The sequence below is a fragment of the Vanessa tameamea genome, chromosome Z (genome assembly GCF_037043105.1).
Source record: "Vanessa tameamea isolate UH-Manoa-2023 chromosome Z, ilVanTame1 primary haplotype, whole genome shotgun sequence".
Classification (NCBI taxonomy): Eukaryota; Metazoa; Arthropoda; class Insecta; order Lepidoptera; family Nymphalidae; genus Vanessa; species Vanessa tameamea.
This window is the reverse complement of record NC_087341.1, coordinates 4,981,315-5,002,449: the sequence shown is the minus strand read 5'-3', so window position 1 is coordinate 5,002,449 and position 21,135 is coordinate 4,981,315. Positions and strand designations below refer to the sequence as shown.

At 32.0% G+C, this 21,135-nt stretch overlaps 3 protein-coding genes across 9 annotated transcripts in view; 2 read left to right on the top strand and 1 right to left on the bottom strand.

Annotated features, from left to right (window-relative positions):
- Positions 1 to 21,135, top strand: part of LOC113404244 (protein phosphatase 1 regulatory subunit 12A) — a 538,461-nt gene that overhangs the window by 488,750 nt on the left and 28,576 nt on the right. The gene's annotated exons all lie outside the window — the stretch shown is intronic.
- On the bottom strand, positions 836 to 5,670 carry LOC113404181 (transcription initiation factor TFIID subunit 7-like). Its single transcript, XM_026645003.2, has one exon. It carries the CDS (start codon positions 5,529 to 5,531, stop codon positions 4,149 to 4,151), a length of 1,383 nt encoding a protein of 460 aa, XP_026500788.1. The 5' UTR covers positions 5,532 to 5,670; the 3' UTR covers positions 836 to 4,148.
- LOC113404184 (nucleobindin-2) lies at positions 6,949 to 19,364 on the top strand. Of its 7 annotated transcripts, XM_064220451.1 has the most exons (12): positions 6,949 to 7,118; positions 7,972 to 8,088; positions 10,041 to 10,148; positions 11,330 to 11,437; positions 11,738 to 11,905; positions 12,713 to 12,835; positions 16,355 to 16,457; positions 17,795 to 18,028; positions 18,228 to 18,331; positions 18,477 to 18,762; positions 18,817 to 18,882; positions 18,943 to 19,364. In XM_064220451.1, the coding sequence occupies exons 2-12, from the start codon at positions 7,978 to 7,980 to the stop codon at positions 19,125 to 19,127; spliced, it is 1,596 nt and encodes a 531-aa protein (XP_064076521.1). In that variant the 5' UTR covers positions 6,949 to 7,118; positions 7,972 to 7,977; the 3' UTR covers positions 19,128 to 19,364. The 7 variants fall into 7 exon arrangements, with proteins under 7 accessions (XP_064076521.1, XP_026500799.1, XP_026500796.1 ...); XM_026645014.2 differs by lacking the exon at positions 18,817 to 18,882 and having other exon boundaries at positions 18,895 to 19,364; XM_026645011.2 differs by having other exon boundaries at positions 18,817 to 19,364.

Genomic DNA, 21,135 nt, shown 5'->3' with positions numbered 1-21,135 from the left:
TATTGTGAATTAAATTATATTTCTTTCTATAATATCATTTCTTTTCAAATTATTTTCAATGTTCATTAAATAAAGTGTTAGCAGGCCATTTAAAAATAAATTTTAAGTTTAGACACATCTTGCATTTGTAACATATTTGTAAATATATTTAAAATAAATTAATTTTTATTATTCATTTCTTCCTCATGTGCTAACATATATACTTATTAATTTTTCTAAGGCAATACTCATAAAAAAATTAGTTTTAAATACTGCTAATTACAGATAAATTTCACCGCAGAATTTCGTTGCTTTTTATTGTGATAAAAGACTACCATAACAGTTGTAGCTAGTCTTCAAACATAATATTGCCTTCCATGTTTAATAGTTAATTTTCAACATGAGCTCTCACTGGCTCTCAATAGTAAAAAAAACTTAGTCAAAAGTACTTTATAGTTAAATCGTAAATGTCAAATTCGTACTAGGGGTATATATCATTATTCATTATTATTGATTCGTTTTTTGAAAATATAGTCATCATGTTATATCTGAATGTTTACTACATTCAATAATTATGTATTGTAGTTAGCAGTGTAGTTTTTCTTTACAACAAAGAATAATTCTATTCAACCACACCATTATTTTTTCAAAATGGGTTTTATTTCCGTTTAAAACAACAGCCTGTAAATTTCCGACTGCTGGTCTAAGGTCATATAAAATGTCTATTTTATTTCATTTTACTTCTCGCTGGTATTTTCACGTTTTCAGCGTTTCAATGACTATTTAACGTCAAGCACAACTCAAGCAAGTCCTGAACTAAGATTAAGATTAATAACTGTAAATAATATACATACAATTTCATCTAATACTTTATTTTTTTATTACAATGTAATCTTATACACTAACAATAAAAATAAATCTGTAGGTACTAAATCAATAAAATTCATAAAATTAAAAATGTATAGGTATCTAGATAAAATTTATATTAGAATTACATAAAACATTAGAAAAAGATAAACAGATATTTATCACATACTACATTATTAGGAAAATTTATCCTATAATAATTAATTTACCATCAGTGGTGGATTAACCAGGCTGAGTAGATTTGGGGACGGTCAAGAATAAATTTAGAAACCTTTTTTTTTTCATTTATCTCTATAGCAGCACAAAGACCAAGACATTCAGATATTGTTTTTTTTTCCCTCTTTCACTGCACGTTAAGTAGTGAATAAAATAGGCTTAGCCTTTACTTTAAAATGGTGTAAATCCGCCACTGTTAACATAGACACTGATTAATGATAAAATCTTAATTTCTACAGTATATGATATACATTTATATATGACAAAAAGTTTAAAATCTTAAATTCTACAGTTTATTGTAGACATTTATATATGACAGAAAGTTTAAAATCTTAATTCCTAAACTTTTTTGTAGACATTTAAATATGACAAAAGGTTTAAAACCTTATAACTTACCAACTAACACACAAATATGTTATTAGGGGGGGAAAGTTTTTAAAATACTACTAAATAAAGGATTCTTCCGATTTATGAAGATAGTAGAATATCTTCCGTACTATGCTATAGCTAAGATTAAAGCAATTTTTTAATAAAACTACTAATATTAGTACTGAGTTTTTTTTTTGAAACGACTATAGGTTAATTGGTGTTGTAAATCGTCTATAAATGTTAACGCTTTAACAAAATGAATATAAAAATATCAAGAGCAATAAATCACACTAACAAATAACTAATAAGTAACATTACTTGACAGTGTAAGGAATGGTTGCCAGTGGAAAAGAAAACAGTGCCAATGGCTCAGTTGACACTATCAACTGGCCGCCAATCATGAGACCTAGGATGTTATGGCACTTGGCCCTGTCATAAGACTGGCTCACTTGTCGTACTAGCAGAAATACATCAAAGTACTTTTTTGAAAGACAGATGAGTTGATGGAACCTACCAAGACATTGCATAAAACCCTACCTACCAAGTTTAGAATTACTCTATTTACGCCCATGCTATTTAATAACTACCCCATCTCATCCCATGGGGGGCGTAAAAGTCGTCCCGAGGAAATATTTACCGGAAAACGAGCAGCGGTGTATCTTTGAGTACTATGACCACCTTACTGCAATCGCTAACTCGCCTGCCAAGCGTGGCGATTATGGCATATCATCCCGATTACAAAACAGATTCGAAATCCGAGCAGAATGCGGGAAACCCGACGCATACAATGACAGGTTTGTTGAAGCTGTCCATAAAGCTGGGCCTAAGTCCTTCAAGACCCGTTGTACAAATTAAACCAAAAATATCTCTGATTCTACCCAGTGGCTCATGCAGGAAAGATGGAAAATGATTCTGAAATCTACAGATGATGCTACCATGATGATACCGGCGGCTCAATAGACAGATCTCGAATTTTTTGACTCGAGACACACGCCAATTAAATATAAGTCGTATTAAAGAAGGCATCGAGCGGAACAATGGCTCCAAAGTGTTTGCAAGAAATATGTCTATTGGGCAGAGCCAACTTATGAAGCTGAAGACTGATTATGGCAGAATCGTCACGTCTAAACCCGAGTTGTTAGGAGAGGACGAGAATTTCTATGGATACACGTACACGTCTACGCAGTCACTTGTCAGTATTTTAGATCCCAGAGCAAGTAACTAACCCAGCTTTATACTGAAGGTATCCCGGATTACATTTATCCATTAGATTAAAATAGCTCTCAAACAACTCAAAAACACCAAGGTACCTGGTGAAGATGGAGTGAAAGCTGAGCTTCTGAAGGCGGGTTAAGTTATTTAACTCATACTTGATGGTCCAACGCCATTTCCATGGCACAGTAGTGCTCGTCTTCAAAAAGTGCAACATTATCTTTTTGAAAAATTACAGACCCATCTCACTTCTGAGCCATGTTTACAAGTTGTTTTTGAGAGTTATTACGAATCGTCTCAAGCGCAAGTTTGACGACTTCCAGCCACTCTAAACCAAAGTGTCTGTATGAGAACGTCACCGATCCGACTCCAAGATCTGAACTCGAAAGCAATTCAACTCAAGCGAGGCATAAGACAGAGAGACGTTATATCTCCGAAACTGTTCACCACTGCTTTTAAGGATGTCTTCAAGTTTCTAGACTGGAAAAGATTTAGCATCAATATCAATGACGAGTACATCACTGACCTTCGATTTGCCAATGCCACTGGAAGGTATTGGATGTGAGTAGCGCAAGACCAACTGTTGTGGAGTTCTTTGGAGGAAGATTATGTCCAGCATTAAACATCTTCCGACTGAAATAACGATGATAATATTTAATGATATAAGTAAAAGTGTGCGTAAACACAAATAGAATACAAATATTAAATGCATCTACAATACATTACATTAAGATTAATCATTAATATTACTATGAATAAAAAAAAATAAAGAAAAAAATATCCATAAATATTCCAATTTAAAATATACACTTCATTTAAAATAAAATAAAATATTTTTCAGTAAAATTATATAAAATAACTATACCTTAAAGTGCTTAAAAGCTTATCAATTATTTTTAAAAGAATGATTTATTTATAATAAACCTATTTTATATAAAATACTTAATGCAATTCTGTACAATTACATGATTTAAAAACTATCCATTTATTGATTGAATGTATTTGTATACATACATATTACATAATATAATATTGAAAGTTCATATTTTAGTATATCAAGTTAAAAATATAATAAATAAAATTACAATTATATGAAATTGTTATAAACCAATATTTAAAATTAAATCAATTATAGAACAGAAGTTGCTTCGGTGCAACAATTTTAATAAATTGTTACATCTTGTATCTAACCTAACCTAACTATATTGTGTACAGACAAGTACATATATATACTTTCAAATCATTCAGATATGTTATTTAATAATACATTACTTAAATTTAAAAGCAGTAAAATTACAATAGTAAAAGTATAAGATTAAGTCTTTTTCTTTAATTTGTTATTCAGAAATATCTATTCCTTAAAAGATTCTCCACTTCTCAAAAATAATTTATCAAAATAATAAAAAATCATAAACCCAAAAATATTAAAAATGTTCAAAGAGTATTTTATCCAAATTGAAAGAGTAAAAACAGTGTACTCTTTAAATTTAGATAAAATATGTTCCTCATATATCTTCAGAATTCTGCAATGTTATAAGGCCTTGATATTCCATCTCTTTATACATTACATCTTGATTCAAGGTGTGTAATATATCTTGAAAACGTTGCCTCAAGGCTAAGTTCTCCATGCCTGCAATTTCATGTTGGGTTCGCTGTCTACGCTGCTTCAACTCTTCTAACTCGGTCCTTAATTGTTCAATTCTAAAGGTCATATTATCTTTAGACATATCTCGGGAGTGATAGTCTCCATCCTCTTCCGAAGACAGTCCACCACTTCTAGTTATTGTTGATGTTGCTGGTGTAGATGTGCGACTTTTGTTTGACTTCTTTTTTCCATGACCACTGTGTGAGGATTGGAACATTTGTGACTCAAATTCAATAGGATAGTTGTCCCTCTTATGAATATCACCAAGTCCAGGCATTGAGCAGTTATCGGATAGTCGGCTGTCAAATGCAGTTAGATGACTATCTTCCAATTCAACATTGATATTACCATCTTCAATATCACTGTCACTGAGAGCTCCACCAAATATATCTACAACATTGGAAGATTCAGTATTTGAAATATCTGCTGTTGTTGTTGCTGCTTCATTTGGTGTGGCTGATGTAGTTGTTGATGAAACTGCTGATGTTATAGTTGATGTAACTGGCGTAGTTTTGACTGCCACTGCAGCAGCTGCTGCTGCCGCAGCAGCTGAAGCTGCAGCTGTAGCAGCAGCAGCGGCTGCAGCAGCAGCAGCTTGTTTCTCCGCTTTTTTCATAGCTTTAGTCTTTTTCTCTGGCTTTTGGGTTGGTGCTGGTGTCACTGTTTCTTGTTTCAGAAGTTGTTCATCATCCTCTTTAATTACCTCCCAGGTTACACTGACAGCTTCATTATCGGTACGTAATAATCTTTTAACTTCCTTTTCAATTTCAGGTGCTTCAACATACTTTTTCTTTAAAGTCTTCCTGAATCTTCTCTTTCTCACATTTTTAGTTGGTGGGGTAATCCCATGTGGCCACAGAAACTTTTTATCAACCTTGTATGGGTCCTTCTTTTTATTTTTAGTAGGTGACTCTTCTTCCGATGGAGTTTGATCAGCTTCTTCTTTGCATATCATCATCTGACATATGTCCGCCGTTTTGTAAAAGCTTTTGTTATCTATTGTTTTAAGAGATTCGGTTATGGTTGGTAAATCAAAAATCTTGGCGTGCATGAGCCAGTGGTCGAATCGTACCTCACCATGTCTCATATCGTTTTCAATTTGGATGGTGAGGCGATTTTTAATGTTATCACCAGTTTTAAGCAATTCTCTTAAAGCTTTTGAAGGTTCTTCTGGTAAACGCAGTATAAACTGTGACTCCAGCTCTGCCATCACCTCCACTTTTTTATTTTTATCTCGATTCATTTTGATATTTTACAACAGGCTGATATTTTTTAGAGACTTTAGTTACTTTTACGTTTTACTTAGCCATCAAAGAGTATGCAATCACTGCGTTTTTATCGCCATTAAAAGAAAATCAATACATAACAGAAATCAATATCACTATGCTGGTACTCTATGAAAAGGTTTAGTTTGTCTAGAATTTGACATGTGTTGACAGTTGAAAAATATTTGTCAATATCTTTTATTATCTATATTTAGTATCTAGTTACGGTTTTGCAGCCGAAGATGGCGAAAAAAAGGCAATTTAAAAATTACAATTAATATATGAATTAAAATTATATAACTAAATAAAGGTGATTCCGTACTGAAGTGAAGTAAATTAATGGTATCCATGGTCGTGGCCGACTCTGTGGTGGTCACATTTCGTTTACTACAATATGTTACCCGAAATGATATTGAAATCTTGCACCGAGTGCGGTACATAGAAATAAGGCTGGGCACACTTGGGTTTCTAATATTAAAAAAATATTGAGTTATCTTCGTATAAATTATAAATTAAGGTTGGAGGCACAACGATACCGTGGTGTTAGGCTACTGAAACAATCTATTTATTTATTAATACGGAACTCCTACAGAACTAAACAAATAAACACAATAAAGGTGTCAATATAAATTAATAATAATTAATAACATTTAATTATATTATATCATATATATTATATTATATTAAAAATAATATATTATATTAAAAATATTATGTTTGAAAAAGTACTTCAAACTTTTTATTGATTTGAGTTGTTTTTCTTAATAAAAAGCCACAAAAAAATATATGTTAGCAAAATAAACACGTTTCTTGCCATAAATATCAATTAAATTTTAAATCGTTTTTATACCCGCAAAAACACTGTCAATCATTTTGGTGACGTCATAATTTAATTGTATATTTTTTTAAGGCATTAATAATGTTGAAACTTGGAGGAGTTCAACATTATTTTTCTCCGTTCTCATCAGTGTCAATTCACTCTAGAGAACGATACTAATGCAAAAGTATTTATGTTTGTTACTCTTTCACGATTCAGTCGTTTTTGAATAAATTTGGGCAAGATATTGAAAATATTTAAGTATTTCAGAACAAAAAATTAACAAAAATCACAAAGTTGTCCAGATTCGCAAATTAGCATGTTTAACAAAACATACTTATTTTATAAATGCAATGGCCTTTACAGAGGTCTTCTAAGTAGGAATAATCAGCAACTGAACAGCATTTTGAAAAACTCAACAGAAAACTAAGCTTAAATAATTTTTAATTATAGGTATTCTTAATTTCTAATCTCACTCGTTTTAGTGATAATTATGTTTTGTACTACTATATTTTTTTTATTAATTGCAGCACTGAAGTTTATAGTTTATGGTCAAACATTTTAGTTGTTGGCAGCTCTATTAATTGAATGATTGTAATTTGAAGCATTGTTGTGTTGGTTTCGTATTGGAACGCGACACGTCATGGTGTTGAAAATAAGTCGGATATTTTAGAAATTTAATATAAAAAACTCGCATAATAAATCCTATAGTGAAGTAACATACTTTTGCAACGGTTACAATTTAAAGGTAAGATTGATATATTGGATTATATTAGACCCATGAAAGTTACAGTTCCAGAATTCATCTATAATATATTATTGAGTAATGGTTTGATTCGGTATTTCCATTGACATCGTTAAGGAAATAACCGTAATTAATAACGACATACGATTGATATACTTTAAAAGTATTGTTTTTATTAAATGGAATTAAGTGTATCATTTCAACATAATCTGCTGTTATTACAATAATAATTATGACTACATATTATATTAATACTGCCAGTCTTAATATCTACCAAAATAGTATTTCTTGATTATATACCAGTTTGATTTATATTTATTTATATTTATATTTTTACATCAGTTGCATATAATTTATGCCATAATATTATAAACAGAGTCTACATAAATACAACAGAATAACATAAAAATATTACGATTTTTAGTTTGACCAATGATTTTAAATATATTCATTGCTTTTTCCCTGTGACAGATTATTTATAAAAATATCGAATATACTAGTAATACATACAAAAATAGTCATATTCTCATGTTAAATATAACTAAATGAATCTTTAATGTTTTCACAACTAATGATGCAATGACGATAATATATTATAGGAAGCCTTCATAGATATATTTAAGACTTCATATATAAATATCATCCATAAAGTTATTGGATGTAATATAGTTTCATTAAATACATTTCCTCAAGACTTGTAAATTGTCATAAAACACAATTATTGTTATAAAATATATATTTTTATATTAAAATTTAACCATTCGAAACTTGACCATAGCTAATAAATAATCAAACACTTATCATATTATATTTAAATTAAATGTGTGAAATTTTATTTCTAGTTTTTTTTTTTTAGATCACAATGAGGCTGTGTATAACTATCTTTATACTTGTTGCCTTACTCCATTGTTCATATGCACCTCCTGTAACACCAGAAAAGAAAGACCAAGATAGTGATCTTGTTGATGATGTTGTAAGTATTTGTTTCTAATTATAAACTGATATGATATTCATATACTATTTATACTTGATGTTATTTAGTTGTTAATGTGGCTTAGAACAATAAACCTTTTTCTTAAAATATATTACACATTTTCATGATTTGTCATGAATTGTACAATATTCATTATAAGTGTAAGCTTGGTGTTGTATTATGGTTAAGGATTGGTAAAAAGTAATATGGAAAGAAATAATTAAGTTTTTAAGATTTTAAAAATTTAAATTGTCGTAGATTATACAGTACAGTTTAATACTTTTAATAAATCCATTTGTTTAAGCAATATATCAATAGAAATATATGCAATGCGAATTTGTTTGATCATTTAGTTGTGTCTTATACACCAATGGTATTGGTACAAATTTCGTTTTAGATTGACCTTGTAGCTTGCAAGCTATAAATGTTGAAATTTCATGGCCCTTCTCTTAACATTAAGTAAAGATTTTTTTAAACTGGTTCATACATTGTAATGTTTCAATGAGAGACAATTTATTATAGTAAAATTGGAACGTAATGAAGTATGTTGTATTGAAAAGTCAAAATTTTATAAGGTTTTTTATTTAAGTTCATATAATATGTATATGAATTTTAAACTAGCACAAAGGATAGATTAAATTTAAACCTTAATTGTATGACCACAGTACTTTCATCAGTCCGTAAAAGAAGTCAGTTTTAACTAGTACTATATTACCATATGAAAAATGAACATTCATTTTATCTATGACATAGAAAATACACATCGCTATGCAGGCAATGCTTATTTCAATTATTTTATGATGTTTTTTTCTAAATGACTTGGGCACTAGTTGTAATTGCACATGAATATGTAGATAGTAGTACAAGATCGTAGAATATGTGTACTGGGAATGTATATTCACACAAAAACTACGAAATTTCCTCCTCATTCTAATGACCAATATTAATATGTATAAAAGTAAGCTGAATTTTGTATAAATAATATGATATACACAGTGAGTTTATATGAGTTTGGAGAAGGGTTTTATCCTGTTACATACCTAGTACATCATTGGAATCTAAATGTGCATAAATATTGATGATAACAGATATTAGTTGAAACAATTATATTTGTCGAAATACTAAAATTATACTGTAGTAACATTTTATTGATTGACTTAAGAATATTATTCTAATGTGCAATTGTTTGATTCACCAGCGACCTTGAACTGATTGCTATGTATGTAAATTAACATAAATCGTGTTGAATTGAAAATGAAACTCTGTAGATATACATTTGTTTTTAATTAAAATTTGCTGCATGTGCGCTGCGTTGCAGATCGAATTCAAAATAATTGGATTTTTTTTCCTTTAATTGTTTGAATTATTAAAAAGTTTTTAATTAAATTTTAGATTATTTTACTTCTATTTTGAGCAATTATAAAAAAATCTGGTCTAATATCTAATAAGTATCAATGTAATCTCATGATTCAATTTTTATACATTAAATTACTATGATAAGAACTTTAATTCCGATAAGTTTGTTTATAAAATACAACTTGATTATGATAACAAATATATATAAATCTGTTTTGCAGTTGATATTCGACACTGAAAAATGATGAGATTTTTATCATGTGTGCTGAGCTTATTGCGAGGAATCGGCTATGTGAATGTTTCTTTTTTAAATTATTGATGCGTGGCGCCGGCACAAAGTTAGGCCTTTAAAAAAAATTTTTTTACAAAAGAATTTTATTTGTTATACTAGGCTTTGTTGTCATCAATGTCAATGAAAGTGCCAAACATTTTTCTTCGCCATATGTTTATTGGATGAGGTTTTAATGTAAGCTGCAAGTTTTTAATCCAAACATTACAAACTGAAGTTAAATATTGGCTTACAAAAATATAGTTTTTAATATTTCAATCATGCAATATATAAAAAATAAATAAACTTGAATTCACGTTATTGACAGGCCGAGTACACGGAGTATCACAGATACCTGCAGGAAGTAGTACAGGCGTTGGAAAGTGATGCAGACTTCAGAGAGCGTCTCGAGAAGGCGGACGAAGATGATGTTCGTGTAAGTACCGTGAACCCGAACCGTCCCGACTGTACGCGTAAAATTAAGGATTTAACACAGGTTTTTTTATCAGCTCTTTTTTTCTCATGCGTTCTTTGTTCTAATATCTTGTAATATTTTAAAAATTTTCAAGTAAAGTACCTTATAGTTTAAATTTAATATGATGAATCATATACAAACGCGCGTAAATTTTTATTTAATTACCCACGGCAAATAAATGTTACTGCATCATTTATTTGTTGTTGATTTTTGGATATCTACAAATCTTTCGTTCAGAGTATTCCTGATTCTTTTGGGTTTCGTAGATTTTTTCTGCGATTACCTTGATACAAAAGTTATATAGCATAAAACATGAAACATATCGACAGACTGCTTAGCCTATATAATACATCTTATACCTGTTATTTATATTAATGTCAAAGTATTTTTTTCTTTTTATCTGGTATATTTCTCAACCAGCGTAGATAACGCAATTAAAAAATATTCTACCAAGGTCAATGCTGCAGTTATCGGACTTCATATTAACCGGATTTGTAGGTTTACATATATAAAATGGTATAAAATGTCAGAACCACCGTAACGATCGAATAACGCTTTGGATTTTATTTAATAAATATATTTTTACATGACGTAACTCATAAATATATCTAGATTAACAATATAAACATAAATAAACAACTCTCAAAATTGTTTACCAATCATGACCAATGTCGAACTTGATTCAAATAGACATGTTCGTCTAATATTTGTCTCAGTTTTTAAGTACAAAGAATAGTTTATTTAACAGATGAGATGTACTCAAAAACCGAAAAGTGTTCGGTATTTTTCACATTAATTTCGAAATTTAAATCTTTTCCAATTTTCAGAGAATTCTTTAATTTATTCGATCTACGCATTTAAATGCAAGTCGATTTTGGTGAATGTAGTGATTTGTAGCGAATGTAATGTTTAAAAAACATACCAAAATAAATATAAATTAATAAAGACACCCTTAAACAAAGAACCAACAATCGACTAAATTTGGTGAAGATAAGATTAGTTATTTAGTTACGAAAATTGAACACAGCTCCGATTAGCTTGATACCTTTTAAATTAAGAAAGCTCTTCTTTTTTTGTAAGCATTGTTGCAATACATAATATAATTAAATCTTTAAAATTTATTAATTATTAAAACTTTACAGTCTGGTAGAATTGCGGAACAGTTAGATTTCGTTAATCACAACGTGAGAAGCAAGTTAGATGAGATCAAGCGAAGAGAGCTGGACAGGCTGAGGCATCTTGCTACAAAGGTATGTTTCCTAACTGAAAATAACATTTATAACAAAAAGTATATCCATTGACCGCACTCTCATTGTCATGCCTGACGGTACAATATAATTCCATCTGCTGTTGTTACGAGCTGACGTAGACGACTGAGGGAGACGTTATCGACTGCTCTTGTTTTGTTCGTCCTCCGTTGCACTTTTAGCGTGTTTATTTTATATAGAAGTGAAGTTGCGTGTGAAGTTCCCGGTCAATTGTCGTGACTAGGACATTAGGCAGATAACATTATACATACTATAATGGTTTTTTTTTATTATTTTTTCCAGCAATTTGAATTAACAAATGAACTCGACGTACATAGCAAGGTGCCGACAAACGAGCACCTGGATCACACGAATCCTCATACATTTGAAATTGAGGATTTGAAGAAATTGATACAAAAGACCACAGCGGATTTGGAGGCCGCTGACAAGAAGCGTAAAGAAGAATTTAAGGTAATTGTTCATATTCAATAAAGGTGATGTGGTGTTTTCATCGTTATCATTCAGCCAATCGCAAGCAACTGGTGGCTGCCTAACGCATCCCCCCAACTTCTTTAGTCGTTGGTCCACCTGGATTGGAGAAGACAAGAGATTTGTACTCTTGAATTCGTCTGCTTTCCTGCGGTCATCGTTCCTTCGATATCCGTAACCATTTTACTTTAGTTTGCTAAATCAATTTTTCTCCGTATGGTTAATTCTCTATTCTATACTCTGTTATCTCTGATTCTTGTTCAAAGAACTATGTTAATTCAAGCATAGCTCGCTCTACATTTCCAGTGCGAATATTGATTCCATCAAACTCAAACTGTTAACTCACCTAAAACCGACTCTTACTGTTGAGTAGAACTAATGTGATGTTGTTATCGCTACTTATAGAAGGACTTTTGTAAAGTAAATACTTAATTAATGACGACCTCCGTGGTCGAGTAGTGTGTACACCGGTTTTCATGGGTACGCCACTCCGAGGTCCCGGGTTCGATTCTCGACCGAGTCGATGTAGAATAAGTTCATTAGTTTTCTATATTGTCTTGGGTCTGGGTGTATGTGGTACCGTCGTTACTTCTGATTTTCCATAACACAAGTGCATTAGCTACTTACATTGGGATCAGAGTAATGTATGTGATGTTGTCCAATATTTATATAATTAATTTCTTGTTTAGCTGTTTTTTTTTCTTTGGTATATTTAAAAGTAAGCAATGAAATCTATTCGTTCTTCTATTTATTTTTTATCTGTTAACTCAGTTATCCGTTGTTTTCTAGGAGTACGAAATGCAAAAAGAGTTTGAGAAACATCAAAAGATAGAATCTATGAACGAAGCTGAAAAGAAGGAATATATGGAGGCTGCTAAGAAGGAGGAAGAGGCTAAGAAACATCACCAGCCGGTAATATTTAGAATTTTCATATATTTACATTTTTCATCTTTGCATATTAAATGTAGATATGTAATAATATATTCGTTTCAAATTGTAAATACGATCGGTTCTCATAATAGTCCAGACATTATATACATTTGGAAATAAAAATGAACCGAGATGGCTGATTTTTGCGTATGTCGTAGGCAGGGCTTAGAAAAGCTTAACTTGAATTGATTGTTGATCTCTATTTCCTATGTGCGTTCGCCGCCATCTTGAAAAAAGGTTGAAATTCGTTTTTTGTGATAACCCAGCTGTCCGTCGTAATACGAGAATTATGATAGAATATTATTTTTTTGTCATTTACGTTCTATAATTGAGGTCCTATACATTTTTAACCTACCGTTGATAGTTATTGAGGTATCGAGCACGAACCTTACGATGATTTTACTCTTGTAATGTAATTGATCTCTCGGACCAGATAAGCTAGGCGGCTCGGATTTATACTCAAAGATGGCGGACAATTCAAGGACTTAAATCAATAAGCAACAAAGCGGAACTCGCGCCACGCGTTTTCTTGTATTTCTATCGATATACCTTTTCCTCTGCTGAATGAATCTTTCGGTTGTTAGAATTTTGCAGAGCGCTGCAGTTGCGCGGATTAGGCCGTGATCACGCACAGGACAGAGCATTCTTGCTTTTAAAAGACGGCTGTTTTGGTCTTCACCATTTTTTGCTATGGCAATAGGCTCTGCCATTTCTTCTTGCTGATACTTCTTCATTTTGAACCTGGCGTGCTGAGCACCTGGTTATTTTATGCCCATTGAATGTCGGTTTGTTTCTATGAAATTTCCTAGTGGGAATTCCATTTTTGCAGGTTCTGGGGAGGAATCAATTAAAGTCGTACTTATGCGATATTGATGGGATGTTTGCTTCTGCTGTTATCAATTGGTACGCATCTCGGATGTCTCCCGGCCCTTAGTGCCAAGCTCTAAGAGATGATTTTATTCATAGTGTCGAATTCACATGACGGACTCATCTGAATTCTGCCAGTCATGTTTCAGAACGCTGTCGCCTAAACACTTATTGTTTCCATCGGTATTGCATCTCTTCCTATGGTTTTACCATTATTTAGACACATAATAACGGTTTCAACTTCAAAATTAAGAATGTCTAAGGTTCTTATATCTGGGCTCTGACTAATTTTCCTGGAACAAATACTGGCAATTATTTTCTCGAATTCCAGTTATAACTTGTAAAGTGCTCCCGCGCTCAGACCCGTCAAATTATAGGCCTATAGCCATCACCTCCTTGTTCTCCAAGGTAATGGAGTCCATTATAAACTGCCAGGTCCTGCAGTACCTAGAGTAGTACCAGCTGATTAGCGACCGCCAGTAAGGTTTCCGTCGGGGCCGCTCAGCCGGTGATCTTCTAGTTTACCTTACTCATAGATTGGCGGAAGCAAGGGGGAGGGATTAGCAGCCAGTTTGGACATAGCGAAGGCCTTCGATCGCGTGTGGGCCAAAGCGCTGCTTTCGAAGCTTCCTTCCTGGGCTTCCCGGGAAATTATGCAATTGGATTACCAGCTTTTTGGCAGATCGGAGCATCAAGGTCGTTGTCGACGGTGCATGTTCTGACCTAAAATTCGTCAATGCTGGTGTTCCATCAGGCTGCGTTCTATCACCCACTCTGTTTCTTCTGCATATCAATGACTTGTTGCAAATCAGGAACATTCACTGCTATGCAGACGATAGTACCGTAGATACCTCATACACCAGCTGAACTAATATTTCTCTGGAAAACGTTGAAGAAAACCGGAACAAACTTGTGTTTGAAATCGAGTCTTCTTTAAACAAAGTCTCGAACTGGGGTCGGCTAAACCTAGTCGGACATCTCGTCAAAATTCTATGTTTCACCCGCACCACCTAGATGTCCGAAAATCCACAACAGCGCGATTCTTAAGGCATTTTCTGCCTCGCACAACCACTCTGTGGAACCAGATTTCGCAGGCGGTTTTTTCGAACCGATACGACTTGGGAACCTTCAAGAAAAGAGCGTACTGCTTCCTTAAAGGTGTTGCAGATGTTCATGGGCAGTGGTAGTCACTTTCCATCAGGTGAGCCTCATGCACGTTTGCCGTCAATCACATAAAAAAAACTGACACCTTGCTTTCAAAGAGCGTCTCTGTTCAATTAGCTCCACTGAATCAGTCATCCAGTGTCGCCGCTTGTGGAATACAATTGATAAGCTAGAGACCGAAAAAGTTGTCATAACATATTTTTCTATTTCGATTCCTCAACAAAGTGGATGTTATGATTTCTACAAAACATCGTCTTTCAAACACAAATTCGGCTTTAAAGGCTAATTGAATTTTTATTTTAATGAGTTAAAACCGTTCATCTTCTCGTTACCTTTACCAAATGTCTACGTTAACCATAATTAAAATAAAACATAGTATCAAATCTATTGTAGTCTTAGTCTCAGTTTTTCAGCCGGCGGTCAATTCTTTTGAGATCCTAAAATCAATTCAGGGACTGGGAATTTTTCAGGCTGTTAATGTATGTATAGTGTAATCGATGGGACTCGTCTTCGCAGCATATTTTGCGTGCAGGTACAAAGACAAGGACGCTAAATAGGTCCTTTGATGACTTGTTTCCCGATGTTCCAAATCAAAATTTTGTAGAAAATTAATTTATTAAGTTAAATCTAATCTTATCAAATCTGCAATTAAACTATTTGCCTAATATTTAATTCACTACTATTAATAATTATGATTTAGCCGTAATTGACATGACAATTAGGGTTTTTGTTCTCGGAGAGCGCTGTATGTGATTATGAAATAAATTGTGATTAAATTTTTGATCTAATCAAAATTATAAATCACCGAATAGTATTATATTTCTTTCATACCTATAAATTATTATGATTCAGGCGTGATCTGTATCAAAATTAAGCGTTTTTATTTCGGAGAGAGCGTCGTGTGATTTTTACAAGGTTTTCTGATATTATCTTCAATATCTGTTCATACTGGATATTATATTTGGATATTGTCATATTACAATTTATGACACTCGGGATGAAAAACTTTTTACTTACCATAAACATTACTATTTATTTACATCTTCTGATTTTTGGTGTATGTAATTTATTTTTAAATTTATAGTTCTTTGGTCAAGCATTTTAATTGACTTAATTTCTTTTTTTAATTATGGGATCTATTGGTTAGGTATAAAATGAAAAAAATTTATAAAATATACTAAATTAATACTAAGCCCGTAAAAAATAACTCAAGGATAATTATAGCTCTTATTAATTATTCTTGCTCATATTATGAGACACGCTTCGACTTAAAAGGGTGGAGGATATATTTTAATGCATAAATATATACAAAATATTCGTAACAGCTTCATCACCCGGGCTCTAAGCAACAATTAGAAGAAGTATGGCAGAAACAAGACCACATGGACCAACAATTTGACGCAAAAGCGTTCTTCATGATGCATGGTGAGTTTTATATTGCTATAATAATTATTATATTATCTGTGACAGCTCCACCATCCCGCTTCAAAAGATCAGCTGTTAGAGGTATGGAATACGGCCGACAATATGGACCCGAAAGATTTCGACCCGAAAGTGTTTTTCGTGATGCATGGTAAGATGTATGGCAGTGGAGTAGGATGTAGATTTGTGTATTTTAGATACGTCTTTGTCACTAGGATCATGTTTTCGTTCTTTTGTTTTGTATTCCATTTGTTTTAGTTGGAGTTTGTTTGGTTTTGTTTGTGCTTTTAGAATAAAGCCTGTGTTATCGTTTTGTATACATTTGACGACGTCCGTCATGTTTAATTTTGAGTTTTTGTAGTTAATTTTGGTTTTGTACTGCTGATAAGATGAAACTTGACGCCTAAATATTTTTTGTAAGATATTCATCACGGAATACGGGTAGCATTCCAGTATATTCATTTATTATAGCGAAGTATAATATAATGTTGCTGATATATGAGTTAAAAGTACGAAAGAGAAAAAAACAAATTATGTTATATACGGTATGAATATTATATTAAGAGAGTAAGAAAATGATCAGTTTTTATGCTCTATTGTAAAGTACACATCATTTTCCATGTGATATTTTTCATCTACAGTAACGATATTTGTTTTTTATGGGAAACGGTTGAAATTATGGACATAGATTCACTGTTATTATTTATTTCATTATCTTTACTCATACAGAAGCAAATATAACTTTGGGATAGTTTGTTTGACTTATTATTTTACGACACTAAATATTTGAGCGTCTTGTTAATCAATTCGATTTTTACTTTCGTTGTCTAGCGGTTGAATAGTTACATAATGCTTTTTCCGTTGTTTTCGTCTTTAAAATTACTAATCTCAGAAAGAGAGAATGTGCTGCGATCATTCCTTTGCTTATACAATGAAAAAAAAAAAAATAACAACAAATTAATTATGAAATTTAAAAAAATATTATTGGTTTCATGGACGATGTATGTAAAGTTGGTTTATATTTTTCAAGTTGTGCACAATTATTTTCCATTTCACAATCATGTTTGTTTATGTTTATTAAAAAACAATGTTACGATTCTCTTTCAGTGATTCGCATGTTTTGTTTTAATTGTTGATATAGTTTAGACAAACAATTCATAACATACCTTTTATCCTAGCTTATTGCTTGTTTTTCTTGTACTTTCGTAAAAATTGTGCTCCGTTTAACAAATCAACAGTCTTTGTTTTTTATGCCGGTTTGTATAAGAGATCATGAAGCCGTTTTTATATATTTGTAAAGATAACTTTATTACTGTCATAAAATTTGGTGATCTCTTTTTAAATTCACAATTTTTTTAAATTAGAACCTTACAAAAAATATGTCAAACTGAGTTGATGCATCATTCTTATTGAGTCATAACGTTGTTTTTGTTATTATTATGAGTGTTCAAATGTAACAGATTACTAAAAATGTCTTTGCAATAACAGATGTCGACGGTAACGGCGTTTGGGACGCTAATGAAGTGAAAGCACTATTTATCAAGGAATTAAACAAGATGTACGGCCCTACTGGTCCCAATACGGACTTACACGAACGTGCTGAGGAAATGGAACGAATGAGGGAACATTTCTTCAAGGAGAACGATCGCAATCACGATGGCTTGATAGATTACAACGAATTCATGATGGAAACACAGAAACCTGAATTCAACCGTGATGAAGGTCAGCATTATTTAAAATAAACAACTAAAATATCTGCTTTGTTAGTCTAGACTCTAGCTTATAAGAATAAGGATGTTTGATCCAATAAAGTGAAAATAAAATTTTATGGCATATGATCATATTTATATCTTTCGAAGACAGAGTCTTACCCTAAAGTACACTTAGACCTAAATAAAAATCATCTGATTTTTGGTTTCAGGTTGGCAACCAATAGACGAAAATCAGATTTATACTCAAGCAGAGTACGAAGCGTACGAACGGAAGAGACTTGAAACACTACACTACTTACAACAACGTGGATTGGTGCGTAAAGTAACAATGAACCGTTTGATTTGAAGTGGGGCATTAACTTGAAATATGTTATTTTAGTAAAATATCTGTTACATTAATAGGTTTTCTGAATATAACTTCATTTCAAGATTATTGTTAATCGCTTTACATATTCCAGGTCGATGCTCATGGTCGCCCGATACCTGGCGCTGAACATCAAATACATCAAGCAATTAAACAACACCAACAGCAACAACAGCAAATGGCTTATCAACAATCCCAGTATCATGGTGCTCAAGGCCAATACCATCCTCAAGGACAACCGATGGGACAATCTCAGTATGCCCCTGTGCAAGGATATCAACAACCACCAGCTTATCAACAAGGACAACCACAAGGCCAAGTGCCTCAGGGACAACAGCAAGGACAGTATCAAGGACAAGTGCCTCAAGGCCAGTATCAAGGTCAAGTACCTCAAGGTCAACCACAGGGACAGTATCAAGCTCAAGCATCTCAAGGTCAATCACAAGGCCAGTATCAAGGTCAAGCACCTCAAGGTCAGTATCAAGGACAAGTACCTCAAGGTCAGTATCAAGGACAAGGTCAAGTATCGCAAGGACAGTATCAAGGACAAGTACCTCAAGGACAGCAACAAGGCCAGAATCAAGGACAATATCAGGCACCAAGTCAGGGACAGCCAATACAGCAAAATCAACAACAACAACAACAACAACAACAGAATGTTCCAGTTCAAGCTGCCCAAGTCCCACAAGCACAACAACCGCCACAAGCTCAAAGTGCTCCAAATGTGGATTCAAACCACATATAGATAAGTCACACATCAATATTGTTATTTAAAGATTTAATAATATATAAACCTAAAATGATGTTTAGAGATTTTAGAATTTAGACAATATTCACTAACTAATACTATGTGCTGTGCTGTGCTGTTTTAAATGGTGCCAATTCTTGTATTGCAATGTTTCCATTCTAATATTTAAATTAGTTGTCTCTTTGCCTATACTATTGGGATTATAGATTTTAATTATATAGTTGTGACTATAAATTATTGTTTTATTACCTATTTTGATGTAATCTAATTACATTTCAGTATGTTATATGCTTAAAAATAAGAATAAGTATCAAAAATTCTAATCTCGATCATCAAGATAATATATACATTGGCGTCATCCCTCACCAGGTGATAACAAACATGTCTAATTATAGTAAGCATTAAATTTTACCTGACGATAAAACATAATGTATGAAATCCTAACCTACTTTAAAGCTTATATGCCATTTCCACTTGGTGATAATTTCGACTCGATGATTAGCAAAACGCGGCTGGTAATATTCATATCTCAGAGCTGCACTATCTGAAGAGAATTGTGTGAACGAGATAAACGTATTGACGAGTAAAGGAGACGGTAATAATCAATCAACTAGCGCGTCCCTCATTAATTAAGCTTCAAATTAGGTATACTCTATTACAACCATAACAGGTAAAAATCCAAAAAAACAACATTTGACAGCAAATTGACGCGATATCATTGGTCAATAGGTTGATTAATCTATGATATTCACTATGGATTTGCGAAAAAATGGCGTTTTGAACGTCGACGAAACTTTTATCGGAATTTTGGAAATAGAATTAAAGTGAAAGAAAAAAAAATGTAGTTAAATGTAATAGTGTTGTATTATAAATAAAAATATATTAATCATAAACTCTTAGTAGTGCACAATATAGCTGAGTTATTAACAAATCGCATGAAAAACGTAAATCTATGGTTTGTTTATATTTTTCCTTACTTCCATTGGAATAGGCTAACCATCTAGAAAAAGGCAACATAAAAAAGATCCAATAGATTTATCAAGGGAAACAGATTACAGAATATAATGAATATGTAAAAAAATATCCTTATAGCATTTTCAAATTATAAAATTTATATTAAATTATGGAAAATGTGATTATTTATTAGATTATTGATGTTAGTATATATTTAAGGATTCGTATTAAAGAGAGACTATTGAGTAGACCAGAGTGAGTAACCATAAAAAAAGGTAAATCGTTAATAATGATAGGTGAATAAAAATTTATATTTATTTGTTTTACCTTTTAATTTAACTAATGCATTAATAGTCTAGAAATCGTTAAAATTTTACATATACATATGTATATAGGTATGACAATAATTGATGCACGTGGTATGTGAGAATTGAGATAAAATATACATATATATATATTTAAAGTCTTCAACAGACTACAACGTTTATAATATTGTACGTTTATATTTTATTAATTATTAAATTTTAATTACACGTAAAACATAAGATTTTTAATGCACGTGTATGGAAATGTTATGGCAGTAACTAAAACCATTTTTATTTTAGTGACCAATACATTTAACCTCTAAACTTTGTAATGATGTTTATTAAAATATTATCTTGTATCTGTTACAGGGTAGAGAAGAACTTTTTGTGTACCTATTACCGTTTCGTAATTAATTATATTGTTAACAATATTAAACTTATGGTCTAAAAAAATATTTTTTTAAAAATATTTTATATTTATCTTGTCAGCTTGTCAATTTAATTTATGTTACGTGATTAATACTACATAAGTATTTGTGATGACTGTAGTCAGTCAGCTTGTTAATGAGCGTGAATTCTGGTCTATTAAAATGGTTTGTTTCGGCTATTCGCCTTCGCAGGAATACTCACATTTTATCTCTTCTCTATTCCATTTCTTTTTAATCCAGCGACACTCTTCTATCTTAAAGAGCGTTTCACTCTCCACAGGGAGACTCATAAGCGCGCTCTTCGCTCGAATGAAAATT